Below are 18293 nucleotides of genomic sequence, written 5' to 3' on the forward strand. Positions count from 1 at the left end.
TGGTTGCCCTCTGTTTCTACGGATTTAAGATGGATTTGGGTCGGTCAGGATGGCCCTTTCATAACCAATGGGGAGTTCAGGGAGCAAAGACAAACTTCCTTCGACTCCGAGACACAAAGTGATTCTCTTACTGTGTTAAAAATATTTAATCTTGACAGCATAAATGAGACTTGCCCAGAGGTCATGCCAGGTGCAACGTGGAGACATGGACAAATCTCGTAATCTCCGGAGTCATTTATAAAGCCTTTAGTTCAGAGGACGATTTAGGTTTGAGTTAGGTAATTCTAGTAATGGTCCTAGGTTGTCCAGGACATAAGTAAAGCGCTATCAAAGTCAACGAACTCATGACAATGTGAACCAAGTGGGTTTAGGCCTTGAGAGGGATGTGAACAGCACAAACAGACACCAAGGAGGGCAAGAAGATGTAGACTTAAGCCCAACAAGGGAGGCTGAGGTCCAAACCTTGAGTAATTTCGGAATTGGGGTCTCTGAGATTGAGCCCTGAGTCTCATAATTCTACCCAATTTGATCCTAGCCCAGCATCATGTGTTTAATGCAAGGACTACTGGCCCACTTTTGCTTCTACTATGGTTTCGAAGAAAAGATTAAGGAAGGATTTTGGGAGGTTTAGCCATAACCTTAGACCACGCCATCTATGTGGTTTCTTTTCAAAGCTGGATTTTGGGCAAAATCAAAAGGGTAACTTTATTGCTGAAGAGGATTGTCAAGCTCATGCTTAGATTAAGGATAGTAATCAGAATGATATGTACCCTGGATATCCAAAAGGGTTATGGGAAGCTGACCCTAACCAGCTTCCCCATAATCCATGAGGATTCTCAACTGGAACTGCAGGAGTTTGGGCAAGTCCTTTGCAGTTCAGCAATGTCAGAAAATTGCCCTTGAGTCCAAGCCTGGCATTATTTTTCTTGTAGAGACTCGGCTGGTACAAGGTAAAGGGAGCATTATATGGGAGAAGTGTGGTTTTGTAGAAGGTTGGGAGTTGCCAAGAGAGGGTCTTAGCGGTGGGCTGTTGCTTGCCTGGTTGCCACAGCTTTAGCTTCATATCTGCTATGAGTCCAAGCACCTTGTCCATACCAACTTAGTGGACAACCAAGGTAACCCACTCTCTATTAGTTTCATTTATGGTAATCTTGAAATGTCTAAAAGGGAAGAAGTGTGGAACAAACTTAGATCTTTAAAATTATTAGCTCATCCAACAATCAAGTTGGTGCCTAGCTATCTCCGTGTTGCCCAAGTTTTTAGTTACCAAACAAATTAAATAGAAGTCCCATATTCTATTCAGTATCAATAACATCTACTAGTTTGTACTAGCTAATGGTTTATAATTGATACAATTCAATACATCTTATTATTATCTTATTTCATTTTTTTTTTCATAGGCTCATAGCACAAGCAATGCATGCTTCTTAAGGCCCTAACACAACCAATATTAGCTGCAATAGAATGCATGTTATTTCTTAGGTCTAATGCAACGTACCTCTAGCTTAGATATTATAGAATTGAAAAAACACAAAAAGGAGAATTTAATGCAGTCTCAATAAAAATAAATAAAAAAATAAAAAATAAAAAGGAGCCCAAAAGGTTGGTGCACCAGTGACTAGCCACTGGTAACAATTATATGAAGCAATTGATTCTTGTAGTTGACATTATGATACTATTACTAAAAATTAAAAAAAATTAAAAAAATGACACCACGGACGCTCTCAAGGGAAGAAGAAGCGGAGTTAGCTAGAAGTAATAAAAAAGTTAAGAATATCAGCCATGTCGAGTTCAACGAAGGAACTAGGGAAGGCTCTCCTTCATGGAATAACTACAAGCACGAGAACCAAAACAATGTGTCCTTCAGGGACAAGCTTATCGGTGAAATCCCTGGGGCTTTTGCTCAAGCTTTTGACTTCACCGACCAGATGGACACAGATAGCGATTCAGATATTGATGAGGAGGAAACTATCAATGAACTCCGACAAGGTATAGTGGCTATTAAGCTCTCCAAGGACACAAAGAGATGCATAAGAAAGCCCTGGTCCAAAGCTATCATCGTGAAGCTAGTGGGCCGTTTAGTGAATTTCTCCTATATGTAGAGCAAGCTCAACCAACTTTGGAAACTAGAGGGGGAGGATGGACTGTGTGAATCTTAGCTACGGGTTTTTTCTAATCCGTTTCTATTCTAAAGAAGATTTAAACTCTGTGTTGAAGCGAGGACCATGGTTTGTGGGTGACCACTTCCTTTCCTTACGGCTGTGGGAGCCGTTCTTCAGACTAGATTCTGCAACTGTTTCATTGGTGGCTGTGTGGATTCAGCTCTACCAACTTCCCATTGAACAATATGAGGCAAAAGTCTTGAGAGAGATTGGAGAATCCATTGGCAAGGTCCTAAGAGTAGATACTTATACCGCTATGGAAGCCAGGGGTAAGTATGCGAGACTCTGCATTCAAATAGATATTAATAAGCCATTGATTAATACTATCCTTATTGGTCGGTTCGAGCAATCGGTTCTGTATGAAGGCATTCAAAGGCTATGCTTTTCTTATGGAAGGGTGGGTCACCTGAAAGAGGCGTGTCTGTACACCATTCGCAAGGGCATGGGCATGACGAACATGGTGGACACGGTGGAGGCCAGTCCGGTAGGGGAAGAGGCATTATGCATTGGGCATGAGGCTAGTTGTACTGACCCATGTAGTAACTTGGCTAGTAATACCATGTCGGGTACGAGTGGAGTGAAGGAGGACTCTGACCTGTACGAGCCTTAGATGGCAGTGATCAGGAAGAAAAGTGGTCACAAGGGGACAAAGCATATTCCCACCACAGAATGGACCACCAAACCAGTATGGCAACCCAAGGACACGTGAGCTAAGTCATCTAGAGGTAGGCCTTTCCTATTCCAGTGTGATGCTGAGTTTCAAGCCCGATGTAGTGCACTGAGCAATACGGGCAAGAGGGCCCAAGGTGTGCCTTCTTTTAGGCCAAGCCCAAACCAAAATTTTTTCCCTAATGGCCTATTTAGCTGTAATGCACCGGGTGGGTCTACTCCAGCGTCTGATCGAGTCCCAGCCCATAAGAAAAGCGTTACTTCAGTTCGGGGCAAGAAGGTAATTGCCAGAAACACTTCTTCTAGTGCGTTCCCGAGCAGCACCGTCTCTTTCCCCACTAAAGCCTTTGTTTTGAAGCTTTCATCCCTCACCACTAGAGCCACTCCTAGCTTTGGCCATGGATCCGAGCTCTCCACTGGTTCGACTTTCTAATTCATGACGTCATCTGATAGTTTGGGTGATTGTGATGACCAATGCGTCGTTGAGGCTGACGCTCACAAAGAGGTGGCTCGGCCAGAAGTTAAAGATCGTGTGGATGCTTGTCTTGCCGGAATTGTGGTGGGTCTTGCTGGAACCGTGGATGCATGTCCTGGGTCTCAGGGGGTTTCGACTCATCACCAAGGTGGCTTAGGTCTTGAAGCTTATCTTGTTATTCGAGCTACTCTCAATCGCCCGGGAACTGAGGTTGGGAAGCTTGGCACCTAGAAGGGGTCAAACGAAGAAGGAGATGGTGATGACAAAATGGAGTCTGAGGAAGGTAGCAATGTTGCTACCCCCTTGTACTGAATGCCCAGCTCCTGACCACCATCTCTCAATGAATATCATAATCTGGAATAGTAGGGGCGCTCTGAAGTCCAATTTTCAAAGCCATGTCCATGATCTAGTTCATGACCATAACCTTGCAATTATGGTGGTAATGGAGACAAAAATTGGTGGTACTAGAGCAAAAGAGATTACTGATAGGCTTCCGTTTGATGGAGCCATTCATACTAATACCATTGGGTACGCTGGGGGGGGGGGGGGGGCTCTGGCTGCTATGGAATTCAGATAAAGTGGATATAACTGAATTAGCCAACACGGAGTAGGAGATTCATGTTGAAGTTAAGGTACGTTCCTCTAACCTTGGATTTTTTCTGCAATATATGCTAGTCCTAGGAATGAGGAAAGGTACATTCTTTGGGATAACCTAACCAAAGTGGCAGACCTCCACAATAAACCTTGGATTATGGCTAGTGACTTCAATGAACCGTTGATTGATGAGGATAAATTTGGGGGCAAAGGTGTTAATGTTAACCGTTCTCTGATGTTTAAGGAGTGTCTTGATTCCTGCAACATGGTTGACATGGGGTTCACTGGTCCAAGATACACATGGACAAATAAGAGAGATCTTAACAACCTGATTCTAGAGAGGATTGACAGGTTTTTTATGAATCCGGATTGGTGTCTTCTCTATCCAGATGCAAAAGTTAAGCATTTGCCTAGATGCCATTCGGATCATTGCCCGGTTCTCACGGAAGCCACCTTCAGTAGGTTCACTAGCCTTACCAGGTCCTTTAAATTCCAAGAGTTTTGGCTGTCGGACTCTTCCTTCCCCAGTGTGGTGTCTCAAGCCTGGAGTAGAGGCAGAGGGCTAGCAGAGCATATTGATAACTTTTCCAAGGATGCCTCGATTTGGAATAAAAACCACTTCGGCAATATTCACCTCAAGAAAAAAAGAGTTGTGGCCAGAATCTATGGAGTTCAGAAAGCATTAGCCTCCCATCCAAGTGCTGACCTTATTAACTTAGAAAAACTTCTTCACCAAGAGCTTGACCTTCTCCTTGACCAGAAGTGCGATCTTTAGGCGTTAAAATCTAGAATCAATTGGATGATACAGGGAGACCGTAACACATCCTTCTATCATGTTTCTACTATTACAAGAAGGAAGAGGAATCACATTGCATCAGTGAAGGATGATGTGGGTAATTGGCTAACGGATGATAGGCAGGTCATGGAATTTTTCAGAAGTGGATTTGTGGAGCTGTATACCACTTCCCATTTAAGTGCCCCTCGGATTGCTAGTATTAGTGATCAATGGCATGCTTAGCTCTTTAAGGAAGATAGAAGCGGCCTCGAAGTATTGGTTAGTACGGAGGAGATCAAATGTGCTCTTTGGTCAATGAAACCCCACAAAGCCCCAAGACCTGATGGGCTACATGTAGGCTTCTTTTAGAGTTTTCTGCTCACTGTAGGTACTTTAGTCACAGAGGAAGTGTTGAAAGCTTTTACTGACAGGTGCATCCCCGATTATCTGAACAAAACCCACATTGTCCTCATTCTCAAGATTCAAGGGCCTAAAACCATTGCAAATTATAGACCTATAAGCCTGTATAATTCGGTTTATAAGATCATCTTCAAAGTTATTGTTGCTCGCATTAGACCTCATTTAGACAAGTTAATTTCTCCCTATCAAGCGGCTTTTGTTCCGGGAAGGAAGGGGGTGGACAACTTCATTATTATCCAAGAATTGGATCACTTTATTGGTAGCACTAAAGGGAAAAATGGTCTAATGGCCATTAAGATTGACCTTGAAAAAGTCTACGACAAGATTGAGTGGAGCTTTATCTGTGAAATGCTTCTTAGTTTAAATTTCCTGGTAAGCTAATAGAGCTCATCATGAGTTGCATTTCCTCGGTCTCATCTACTCTCCTCTTCAATGGGGGCTGCCTTGAGTTATTCCGGCCATCAAGGGGTATTAGGCAAGTGGTTCCTCTCTCCCCCTACCTATTCATTATGTGCATGGAGTTCTTGAGTCACTTGATTGAAAGGAAGTGTGATAACAAAAGCTAGACCCCTGTTAAAACATCTAGGAATGGGTTGTTTTTCTCCCATCTCTTCTTCGCTGATGACTTAGTCCTCTTTACACGTGCTAATTTGGAAAATTGCCTATCCATAAAGGATGTTCTTACTAAGTTTTGCACAAGATCTGGTCAAACCATTAGCGCAGCTAAGTCTCGTGTTTGTTTCTCCCCAAATGTAGACCCAGATCAAAGAGAGGCCTTCTCAAACATTCTCGGGTTCACCCTAACTTCCAATTTGGGCAAGTATTTGGGCTTCCCCTTAAAGCATCCGGGTAACCGAAGGCATGACTTCTCTTTTGTGTTGGACAGAGTCAAGAAAAAACTAGCAGGTTGTAAAGCAAATCTTTTGTCCATGGCTGGTAGGATGGTTCTCATTCAATCCTCTTCAGCTACCATTCCTGCCTATGTAATGCAAAGTAATTTACTCCCTAGTAAGATTCTGGATGGGATTGACCGAGTTAATAGGAACTTTATTTGGGGGTCTATGGATCAAGTTAGGAGAAGGCATTGGGTTAAGTGGGATAAAGTCACCAAGCCTAAAAATCTTGGGGGGCTGGGGCTGCAACAGCGAAAGGAAGAAACACTGCCCTCCTGGCCAAGCTCAACTAGAGATTGCACTTAGAAGGTAATGCCCCTTGGTCTCGGGTCCTCAAGTTGAAGTATGGCACTAGACAGAGAATTAATTCCAGAAATCTAGCTAGGCTTCCTTGTTCCCCCACTTGGAAAGGGATGAGGAAAGGAGAGGAAGTTTTCAAAAAAGGGGTTAAATGGGTCCCTGGGCATGATAGCAACCTGAATTTTTGGCATGACTGTTGGTCTAATCTTGGCCCAATTAGAAATATCATCCAAGGGCCTCTCCCTCATCAAGTCAATGATCTTAAGATTAAGGATATGCGCTCTTCTAGTGGTTGGAATTTGCCCTTAATTCCCTTTGAGTTTCCCTCGGAGATCAAGAATGCTATTCAGGCTGTTCCTATCCCCATCTTTGCAAGGAATGGTGATAAACTTGCTTGGAAAATGTCCCCTAAGGATGTTTTTAATGCTAGGAGTGCCTATCTTTTAGCTTCGGACCAACAGGATCTTAATTCCTTCAATAGGACCTGGATTTGGAAGCCCTTCACTTTCCCTAAAATCCATATGTTTCTTTGGAAGTGTCTCCACCACGCCATAGGTGTGAAAGAGCGTTTGGTTGCCAGAGGTATGCATTTAGATGACACCTGCCCAATGTGTCAATCGGCTCCTGAGACTATCTCCCATGCAATCCGTGATTGTAGTGAGATGAAATCAATCTGGTATCAATTGGGTATTGATAACAATAACCGTACCTTCTTCTCTTTAACCATTAATGATTGACTGGCCTCCAATGCCAAATCTAAGAGGACTCCTTCTAATCATCCCCCCTAGAGTACCACGTTTCTCCTTGCTATTTGGCTTATCTAGCAACAGTGCAATCAGCTAGCTAAAGTTATCTTCTCGCAAGCCATGGAATTTACCTTATGAATCAATCGTCCTTTAAACAAATAGCCAAGGGTGATTAATCAGATTAGATGGGAGAGACCAATTAAAGGCTAGGTAAAACTAAATATGGATGGGGCAGCTTCAGGACCAACGAATAAGGCAGGTTGTGGAGGTTTGATCAGAAATGACCAAGGAAACTGGTTGATGGGGTTTTCAAGAAACATTGGGCAAGCCAATAGCTTCATGGCTGAGACCTGGGCATTGTGAGACGGTCTGATGCTCTGCCTTCAATTGAATCTGCAAAGTGTTGTTATCGAGTTGGACGCTAGAGCCTTAGTCGATGCCCTTAATAGCACTACTTATGCCAATGCTGTGGTTTCTCCTTTATTTGATGACTGTAGGCAGTTAGTTGCCCGCTTTTCCCGATGCTGCATTAGACACATTTACCATGAGGCCAACATATGCGCTGATAAGCTGTCTAGATTAGGACTGGTGCAGTCTTTAGATTTTGTGTTGCATCACAGTCCGCTTGTGGACTTGCTTCCTCTTATTGAGGCTAATAAGCATGGTTTGTACTCTAACAGGAGGTGCCCTGCACCTTATTCTGTTCTTTAGTTTTATTGATATTCCAGTTTGCCAAAAAAAAAAAAAAAAAAAAGACATTATGATACTTGAATGAATCACATCCAACTTTGACTTCAACAGGTTAGACTTTACCACACACACCCAGTAGAAATGATTTCTTTCACATCCATAACATCTTCTTTACTGGGCATTGCAGCGTTGACAACTTCAATCTTGCATGGATGTGCATAGTATTGAAACACAAATTAAGATTAATGAATTAATTTTTTTTTTTTAAAGTGTTAAAGAGTTAAAAAGTTATAGTTTAAAAATAGGATGGTAAAAATTAATGTGAGATGAATTAGTAGTATTGCACTCCATTTTTGCCTCTTCTTAAAATTAGTTCCGAAGAATATTGCAATGTGAGAATTGTGCAATGTGGTATAAGATGAAGAACTTGAAGTATTTTAGAAAATTAATGAGGCTGATGGCATTCTAATACATTTAGGTTATATAATCTTGTCCCAAATAAGTGTGTCACATACAAAATGAGTGCAATGCACATTGTGAGGGTAGAATTTCCACAAATTTTTGATTCCATGGGGGGTTTGGCTTACTTCCAGTATTTTTTTAATTGAACACGTTCTTTTTTTTATTTTAAATATACAATAACAAGTGATAATGGGTTTTAATTTTCATATTTTATTTAGTTAATGGGTGATGTGACAGTTTTTAATTAAAACAAAAAGAGATTTTTTTTAAAAAGTACTGGAGATAAGCCAAACCTATTCTATGGAGTCTAAAATATTAATATGGCTTAATTGGTGTTTAATGCATTTAGACCCCCATCATTTTTACTTAGGCTTTTGCACTTAAATCCAACAATAATTGGGACATGAAAAGCAAGAAATCTCTATTTTGCCATTCTTTGATTCTTTCATAGCCTTTTGGTTATGTTATTTTATTTTTTAATTTATGAAAGTCTTTTGGCCTCTTTCACACATTGAAAAATGAGTGTGAGTTAAAGAGGTTTAAAGCCTATGCTGTATATTCAAGAGTTAGGCCATTTTGTATATACTTTACTATAAGTTTCTTTAAAACCTTCTCTCCTCTTCCCATGTATGTGTGCTAAAAATATTTAGTATTCTCAAAAAAAAAAAAAAAAAAACTTCCACTTCTACAAAAATAACTATATAATTCTTTTTACTAGTATTTTACACACACACTCAATTGAAATCCTAATGAACCCATAGAAACAGTGCACAAATTACTAACAGAATTTATTTGAACTTCTTGATGAAGTCATAGATGTGAGAACCGATTTCCTCTGCTCTTTCTTGGTTGATGAAGTGACCCACCCCTTCCATCACAACAGCTTCCTCCAAAAATGGCACATCTTTCTTGAAATCACCATTGTGTATGTATTCCTTTGTCCCCAGGGTGGTGTACATCATGTCCAAATCCCCCACTATGAACTTCACAAGTACCTTCACTTGGACTCCGGTCTATTTTTCTGTGACCTCCTAGTTTCTGCAATAATCAGAAACTAATTCTCAAACGTTTGTTTTATGAATACCAAAGTACTAGGACATTTAATGTTAAGGAAGGCCAAGATTTAAGTTTCATGCTTATATTTTATGTGAACCGAAGATTTTGGTTCTTTTGTGGATTAAAAATGTGCCAAGTGAGCATCTTGGAAGAGCATATCTCCTTTTGAAATGAATCAATCTCATGTTTCATATTAAATATTACAAATCTAAGATATAGTCATTTAAAAAAACATGACTCTATACACAGTTAGATTTAAGAATTAAAACCTTAAACGTGAAATGGGCACCTAGAATTTGTTACATATCAAGTCTTAAGCATAAGAAATGTTTTGACATTTAGATTTTGAAACATTTTCATTGCAGTTTGTAACATACTGGTCAATTGCTCGGTAGTAGTTCAATCCTCCAGTGAAACCTTTTTGGTCAAATTTTGTGACATAATAAGTAAGCTCTTCTTCTGAAAGCCAAGAGGGCAAGGAAATTGAAGCATTGGTACGGATTCTAAATGCATTTCCTTTAGGGAAGCAGGGTGGACCTAGTTTCGAATTGAGAAAATGGTCTTGACTACATTTACTGTACCTATTTCAACAATCTCAGCTTCAATTTCTCCTGGTGCGTGCAACAGATACAGAAATATCAAAGTAAAATTGGGTGGCGATATAAGATATTAGTTACCAAGTTTTGGTTTTCAATTTTCAGAGTCCAAGATTAGCCTCTTACAACTTGGAATGTAACGTGCACTAAAGTTTAAGCCTAAAAATCTTGAGCAAGAATCATAACAAAGCAAATAATGTGACTTAGAGAGCCTTTGCTCAAATCAAACAAGTGATAGGCCAAAAACGAATTGACCCATTGTGATAAATTAATTGATTAATTAGCCAAGTTTATTAATTAATCGAATTAACATGCAAAGCGCGTGGTAGCACAAACAAATCACCAAATAACTAAATATGCATAAGAAAATAAATGACACGGTGATTTGCTTACGAATGGGAAAAACCTACACGGCAAAAATCCTTCCGAGTGATTTTCAGGTTTCTACTCCCGAAATTCCACTATTATCACAACAAGCGGTTATAAGTAAAGGAATCTCAGTACCTTATACCAACCTGCAGTTGAATCCTTACCCCAATACCTAATTGGACTTGTTCTGTAGTGACAATTTCCCCTTGTAATGCATGGCTCCCAAGTACGTGACTAACCAATTGCACAGATCCCAGTACGCGACTTCAATCACCAACTAGAGAAGGTTGTTGGCTATAAAGTTCCTCAGTTCATCCACACGATGAAGATCAAGAAGATGCTTGGTCACAAAACCCTACGGTGCACAAACACAGCAACTTCTTCAGAAGAGATGAACAAGGGAAAAATTTTGTCTTCGGTTACAAATTGCTTGAACAAATTTTGCTCAACACTTGTGTAACTTGTGTACACTATGATGGCTCTTAAAATAATCCTTTTATATGTCTAGGGTTGTGAGAAAAGAAAGTCCAAACACATAATCACGGATTAGAGTCAAAACAGAACTAGAATTCTATTTTTCATAAAACTCGACAGATACCTGTCTGTCGAGATGCTATCAAGTAGCTGTCGAGTCACAAGACTGGAACAGCTTCTTAAGCTCGATGGATAGCTAGCTGTCGAGTTTTAATGAACTGTACTTCTTCAACTTGAATCTTAGACAGACTTGCATGTCTTCAACACTTGATCTTGAAACATAGTTTCTTAAAGTATTAAACACATCCTAGATCTACCCAAGTACAAGTAAAGTGCGTTTTGTCAAAGGATAAGCCAATTACATAAAATAATGACATATGTTCCTAACAAATGACTCATATATGTTTTAACAATCTACCCCTTGGGCAATCTGTGACAAAACCATAGCAAACAAATGAAAATATGAGAGAAGTCATAAATCACTCAACTTATATTCACTTGTTGAATATAATAAAATCTATCCTAACACAAACTTTTGAAAAATTTTGCAAGAAAAGAGTTTATGACAAATAGACTTTGACAACCTGTATTTCTAAAACACTTTAAACAAAACTCATCAAGACATCTTTGTGTGAAACAGAAATAATAGATTGCATATAAGAATAAGAAATATGTGTATAAAGATAGAAAAGAAACAACACATGTAAAGGTAGGGGAAAGAAACATATATCAACATATATAAAGAAGATAAGTACAATGTATGTCAATAGTGGTCACAAGACTCATGTACAAGAATAAATGTATCTAAAATAGAGAAAAGAAAAAGATACAAGTAATCCTCACTACATCCCTCAAGATATCAACACTCCCCCTAACTAAAATGTCCTATACTAAATCTCCTCCTAAGAATGATTACGCTCATATCCAAAACTACTTCCCCTTTTTGTCATAAGTAACAAAGGGTAAGAGTGTCAAGTAGACATCTCATTGGTAGAGCTAGCATCTCCATTATCATCATCTGAAGCATCATCGTCATCACCACCATCATCATCCTCATCCTCATAATCAGATGCCACTAGAGAAGGTGGTGGTAGAGAAGCCTCAGGAGCATAACCACCCATGGTCGCCTGTCACCATGCAATACGACTGACACAAACGTTCACCTAATAAAAGTCTATAGAGAGTGTATCAAGACGAGCCTCCATGCGCTGCAACTGAGCCATGACGTCTCCTAGAGTCGCATCGCTCATAGAAGTGGAATGAGCAGATGGGGATGGAGCAGAACGAGATGGAGCTGAACAGGAGGGAGGAGTTGCTGAATCCGATTGCCATGACCTAAATTGCACCTCGCTATGTTTAACAGTAGCATAGTCTATGGCACACATGACAGAAAAATGGTCGGAAGAGGGAAAGGGAACAGAAAAATGGCACAGAATTCGCACGGTAGCCGAAGGAAAAATGAGCTTATCACGAGTAACCGTATCCCTATACACATCTAAGATAGAAAGAATAAAATGTGAAGGAAAATCTATAGTGGGGTGCTCTAATAAAGCCTGCAAAAATCGAGCACGAGGCTCTGTGATAGAGTTATAGTAAGAGAGTAGGTGCTAAATAAAAGTCATCACCATGTTCATGAATCTAGGACCTTTAGCAAAGGCCTTACATGGTGTAAACTGATGATCACCCAATCTATGAGACGCTCACAGAAGGCGGAAATCATCTCGTCTTTGGACACAGTCCTTAGACGCTCACAACCGGGGTAGTCAGGATGCTCTACCCTCGAAACATGAAGTACATCCGCAACAAACTACATTATGACTACAATGCGTGTACCTCGAACGCGAGTAGAAAAAAGAGGTACTAAAAAATCGAATCCATGCATGTTGGAGTAACACTCCAAGATCAGCACGGATGGACAAGTGATCAGGAAGTCACACAGTGACTCCCATCCCCGACTATGAATAACATGGGAAGGTCAGTGTCGGCGAAGTCCGCCAAAATGACTCAGCGTTCCGAATGAACACCTCATCGAGAAAAGTTCTCCGAGAAGTCCTTTCGGGCATCCTTATCACGAAACCGAATATAAGAAGGAGTAGGATCAGAAAAAGACGATGCCCCGGAACGAGGAGGGTTCTGGGCTGGAGCAGATTTACGCTTAGGTGCTATAAACACGACTAATGTAAACAAAAAGAGAGGGAGAGAAAGAGAGATAATCAGAAAAGTCCCAAAGCAATTCAAATATAACAAGTATATTGAAAAGAGAGTACGTATGCATGGGGAATGCATGAACATGTGATATGCAAAAGAAATTGCGTCGTGGGCTCAGCCTAATCCAATCCTACCAGCACACAATCAATTTGCACACATTTAAATGCATGATAATATGTTATAATGCTTATGTTATGCAATGCATGAGATTTTAAACTCATTTAATGAAAAACCCATCCCAAAAATTTCAACAACAACTCATTAATTTTGAAAAAGCCCAAAATTTTTCAAAAACCCCAAAACCTAGGTCTAAATGCATGAAAAATGAGAGAAAAAGAACTCATACCAAGTGATTAGAAGCAAGGAAAGGCCGAAAATCACGTGGGTTGAAGGTTTAGAGGGAGAAGAAAGTGTTCGGGAGGTGAATAAGCGTGGATAGATCGAGAGAGATCAAGGAAATGAGAACCGGATCGCAAAAATCCTATATATAGATCCTCAGTAATTCTCAACATATGGAGGTGTCGAGACATCTGTTGAGAAAGGTGTTGAAAAACACAACTACAATAGATACAGCTATCGAGAAACAAAGTAAGGACACAAGAATAGAAGCTCAATAGATCCACCAGCTGTCGAGAAGCTATTGAGGGTCCATGAACTTTCTCGATCGGTCCACCTATCTGTCGAGATTGCGATAAGAACAAAACTTAAGAGCTCGACAGATAGCTAGGTGTCGAGGAGGTGTCGAGATAGCTTAAAAACCGTTTTTCAAGAAGGGAAAAACACAAATATGAATGCAATCAAGCATACAACTCAACCAAAGATCCAGTCAACATTTTAATCTCTCAAAATCATCTCTCAACAAAAATATTAAGCACAATGATCCCAAAAACACACACACACACAAGACAAGTTTAACCAATTTTATATTTCAAAAATAGGTTAAGACAGTTTAGTGAGCATACATTAACACATGTAAAACCTTGTGATGGTCAAATCACATTGTACCTGCACATGTATCAAGAGTAACAAAGAATATTGCGTGTTGTGTATGAAAAACATCGCAATATTGCAAAGTGTATACTTGTTATGATGATTTGAGATATGAGAAAATCAATTTAACTCACACACAATCATTACTATTTGATAGGGACTGTGACCTATGAGGGACATCCTATAACTCCCATATCTCCTAGAATATACGCTTGCAATCATATTTAAAGTATTTTTGATCTTTTTGCTTTTCATTTTCTTTGCATATTTTTGTTTAAGCAAATCATGCATGGACATGTAAGAGAGAGAGAAAAGAAATACCCAATGATGGTAAGCATTTGACATTCCAATTTTGCCATGCCGAAGCACACAAATGTCATTGACACTGCACTTTTGCAATGCCGAAGCATACAGGTGTCATTTCATGATTGGCAGGCAACAATGGTGAGAGGGTTATTTATACATTTCTCTTATGATTTTTTAGTCCTTCCTGTCAAAAAGTGTGATACGAGTGTTAAGTATAAGAGATCACTTAATCTTACTCATCACAAACAAGAGCCACAAAACTCACTTGCTTAGTTGTGCATAGAGATGCTTATCTAAGTTACAAAAGATATAAAGCTTAGAAAACTTTGTTTCAATGGCCATCCAAGGTACACAAGTACTAATGTACACAAGCACATACTGTTTTTGTATTTTTCTGATTTTGATTTTTGAATTTTTTTATTTTTATATGAAAAACAAAACAAAGCAAAACTAAAAAATAACCAAACAAAAACATGTTAAACAAAGCAAAGCGTAAAAACTAGATGCAAATGCATGAGGAAGAAGGAGGAGAGAAAGAGATCAATCCATGGAGATAACATCAATGTTTTGACGAAGGAATTCAAAACGTTTGCTGTCAAGAGGTTTGGTGAACGAGTCATCCATCTGATCATCGGTGTGAATAAACTTAAGAGTGAGAATACAATCTTCGACAAGCTCCCTAATGAAGTGATGTCGAATCTCTATGTGTTTGGTTTGAGAATGTTGAACTGGATTCGTAGAGATGTTGATGGCACTGGTATTGTCACAATAAATGGTGAGATGTTCTTGATAAATACCATAATCATAAAGGAGTTTTTGCATTCATAGGAGTTGGGTGCAATAATTACCGGTAGTGATGTACTCAGCTTCTGCAGTGGATAACGAGATGGAGTTCTACTTTTTGCTCATCCAAAAGACAAGATTGTTACCCACATAAAAACAACCCCCCGATGTACTCTCTCTATCATCAGCATTCCTAGCCCAATCGGCATCAGAATATCCAACTAAAACATCATTTGTGTCCTTGCTGTGCCACACACCGAACTCAGCAGTGGTTTTGACATACTTTATAATTCTTTTTAAAGTAGTCATATGGGATTCTTTGGAATTAGTCTGATATCTGCACACATTCCAACACTGTAACTAATATCAGGTCTACTAGCAGTAAGGTAAAGAAGACTTCCTATCATGCTTCTATATAGGGAAGAATCTACACTTTTACCTAATAAGTCCACAATGAGTTTAACATTTGGGCTCATAGGGGTTCTAACAGAACTAGCAAATTCCAAACCAAACTTTTTCACAAGATTCTTAGCATATTTAGAGTGTGATAGGAGTATACCTGAATCTTGTTGACAAATCTGCAATCCAAGGAAGTGAGTTAGCTCTCCAATCATGCTCATCTCGAACTTGACTTGCATGAGTTTTGAGAAGCCATGAGCAAGTTCAACCTTAGTCGACCCAAAGATAATATCATCAACATAAATTTGAGCAACTATCAACTCGCTATCTTCCTTTTTGATGAAGAGAATCTGATAAAATTTTCCTCTTGTGAACCCATGTGACACCAAGTATTATGTGAGCCTCTGAAGTTTTGAATCCTTGATAGCCTTTGTTCCCTCATAGATTGTTTGGAGAATGGTCCATGCTTCCTTAGCAGTTTCAGTGGAGGATATCTTCTTGAACTCCTCATTGGTGACCGCACTGAATAAGGCATTCAATGCTCTACTGTTGAAGTTTGCCGCCTTGATCTTGGCATCATCCCAATCAGCCGACGCTTCTATAGGCTTTCCAGCCTAATTCCACAACTTGCCACACTTTTTCATCTAAAGACTACAAGAAAGCTCTCATGCATACATTCCAATATGCATAGTTAGTGCCATCAAATAAAGGAGGTATGATTAAAGATTGTCATCTATCCATGACAAATAGGGGTTAATGGATCAACACAACAAAGATTAAAACCTACTCAGAGTGTGTCTGCTCTGATACCACTTGATAGGCCAAAAACGAATTGACCCCTTGTGATAAATTAATTGATTAATTAACCAAGTTTATTAATTAATCAAATTAACATACAAAGCGCGTGGTAGCACAAACAAATCACCAAATAACTAAATATGCAGAGAAAATAAATGATACGGTGATTTGTTTACAAATAGGGAAAACCTACACGGCAAAAACCCCACTAGGTGATTTTCAAGTCACCACTCCCGTAATTCCACTATTATCACAACAAGCGATTACAAGTAAAGGAATCTCAGTACCTTATACCAATCTATAGTTGAACCCTTACTCCAATACTCAATTGGACTTGTTCTATAGTGACAATTTCCCCTTTTGATGCACGGCTCCCAAGTACATAACTAACCAATTGCAAGGATCTCAGTACACGACTTCAATCACCAATTAGAAAAGGTTGTTGGCTGCAAAGTTCTTCAGTTCATCTACACGATGAAGATCAAGATGATGCTTGGTCACAAAACCCTACGATGCACAAACACAGCAACTTCTTTAGAAGAGATGAATAAGGTCAAAACTTTGTCTCTGGTTATAAATTGCTTGAACAAACTTTGCTCAACACTTGTGTAACTTGTGTACACTATGACGGCCCTTAAAATAATCCTTTTATATATCTAGGATTGTGGGAAAAGAAAACCCAAACACATAATTACGGATTAGAGTCAAAACAGAACTGGAATTTTGTTTTTCATGAAGTTCAATAGATACATGTCTGTAGAGATGCTGTCAAGCAGCTATTGAGCCACGTGGCTAGAACAGCTTCTTAAGCTCGAAGGATAGCTAGCTGTCGAGTTTTAATGAATAACACTTCTTCAGCTTGAATCTTGGATAGACTTGCATGTCTTCAACACTTGATCTTGAAACACAGTTTCTTGAAATATTAAACACATCCTAGATCTACCCAAATACAAGTAAAGTGCGTTTTGTCAAAGGATAAACCAATTAGTTCCTAACAAGTGACTCACATATGTCCTAACAACAAGCATGCTTACCTAATTATTTCAGCTTTTTCATAGAAACTAGGCACCAAAGAGATAAATGGGATTAAACAAATAAGAATTTATACTAAAACATGATCATTTAAGCATACAAGAAGTCAAATCTGGTTATTTTAACAAAACAAGAACCTAAAATCTGCATATATAGTAGTCATCTCCAAAGAAACCTCGCATTCTATCCATTGGCTTCATTTATGGATGCCTTAGCGTGAATGGAACACTAAGGCACACAAATGCCTTCACTCTTTCAAGCCTAAACATGCACAAGTACCAACCCATGATGGCTCCCCAATCATGTGCTACAAGAAACACTTGCTCCACACCCGGAGAATCAATGAGAGCAACAAGGTCATTGAAAATGTGATCGCAGGTGTAGCTGGTGATGGAAGCTGGTGTATCAGTGTCATTGAAGCCCCAGAGATCTAGTGCTACAGCATGGTATCCAAGTGAGCCTAAAGCATGAATCTGGTGGCGTCAGGAGTACCAAAGCTCAGGGAAGCCATGGAGGAATAGTACTACTGGGCCTTGTCCTTTTTCTGCTATGTGCATTTTGATGCCATTGACACTCACAATCCTATGATCTATCCCCTTCATACTTGTCTCTCTTAGTCTAAGAAGTAAAAACTCTTTTTTTCTCTTGTTCTTTCGCATGAGCTTAAGCTTCATGGGGTGGTGGAAGTAGCTAGCTAGTGGATTTAAAGAGAGGTGTTATGAACAGTACAAGAGTTAATGTAGAGCACAGAAAAGTTGAGTCTCTAATTAAATAACTTTGCTACTGCTTTTGAGAAGGCCTAGCGTGGCTTTTCAAGGCAAAGGACTGTCGGGGAAGAACACAGTAATATAACATTAATGCTGGAGCACACGTTAGATTGGTTTAACAAGGAACTTCTCCGAGAAGGTATGTCCATATCAGGATTACATGTAATAATACATGATGGCATTTTTTAAACTTTAAACTCACGTACATTTATTCACCAAAAAAAAACTTCGAAAGCGTAAGTCTATGCCAATTTTGTGAAGACATTATTAAACCATCTATAGCTTATAGCTAATGGGATGGGCCAAAATACAATGATGACTCAATGTGT

The 18293-nt window shown here is 39.4% G+C and overlaps 1 protein-coding gene and 1 pseudogene across 1 annotated transcript; one reads left to right on the plus strand and one right to left on the minus strand.

Annotated features, from left to right (window-relative positions):
• Positions 1-7256: 7256 nt before the first annotated feature.
• On the plus strand, positions 7257-7745 carry LOC115990321. The gene is made up of 2 exons (XM_031114160.1): positions 7257-7393; positions 7532-7745. Exons 1-2 carry the CDS (start codon positions 7257-7259, stop codon positions 7743-7745), a joined length of 351 nt encoding a protein of 116 aa, XP_030970020.1.
• Positions 7746-8974: 1229 nt separating this feature from the next.
• On the minus strand, positions 8975-17799 carry LOC115990322 (annotated as a pseudogene).
• Between the last annotated feature and the right edge of the window lie 494 nt (positions 17800-18293).

This window comes from Quercus lobata, chromosome 5, assembly GCF_001633185.2.
Source record: "Quercus lobata isolate SW786 chromosome 5, ValleyOak3.0 Primary Assembly, whole genome shotgun sequence".
NCBI lineage: Eukaryota > Viridiplantae > Streptophyta > Magnoliopsida > Fagales > Fagaceae > Quercus > Quercus lobata.

What these genes read in the sequence shown, in the direction of transcription:
- LOC115990321 (XM_031114160.1), top strand. Translation starts at nt 7,257, where the DNA reads ATGGATGGGGCAGCTTCAGGACCAACGAATAAGGCAGGTTGTGGAGGT. An exon ending in ATGGCTGAGACCTGGGCATT is followed by an intron (nt 7,394 to 7,531) that starts GTGAGACGGTCT and finishes TGATGACTGTAG; the next exon opens with GCAGTTAGTTGCCCGCTTTT.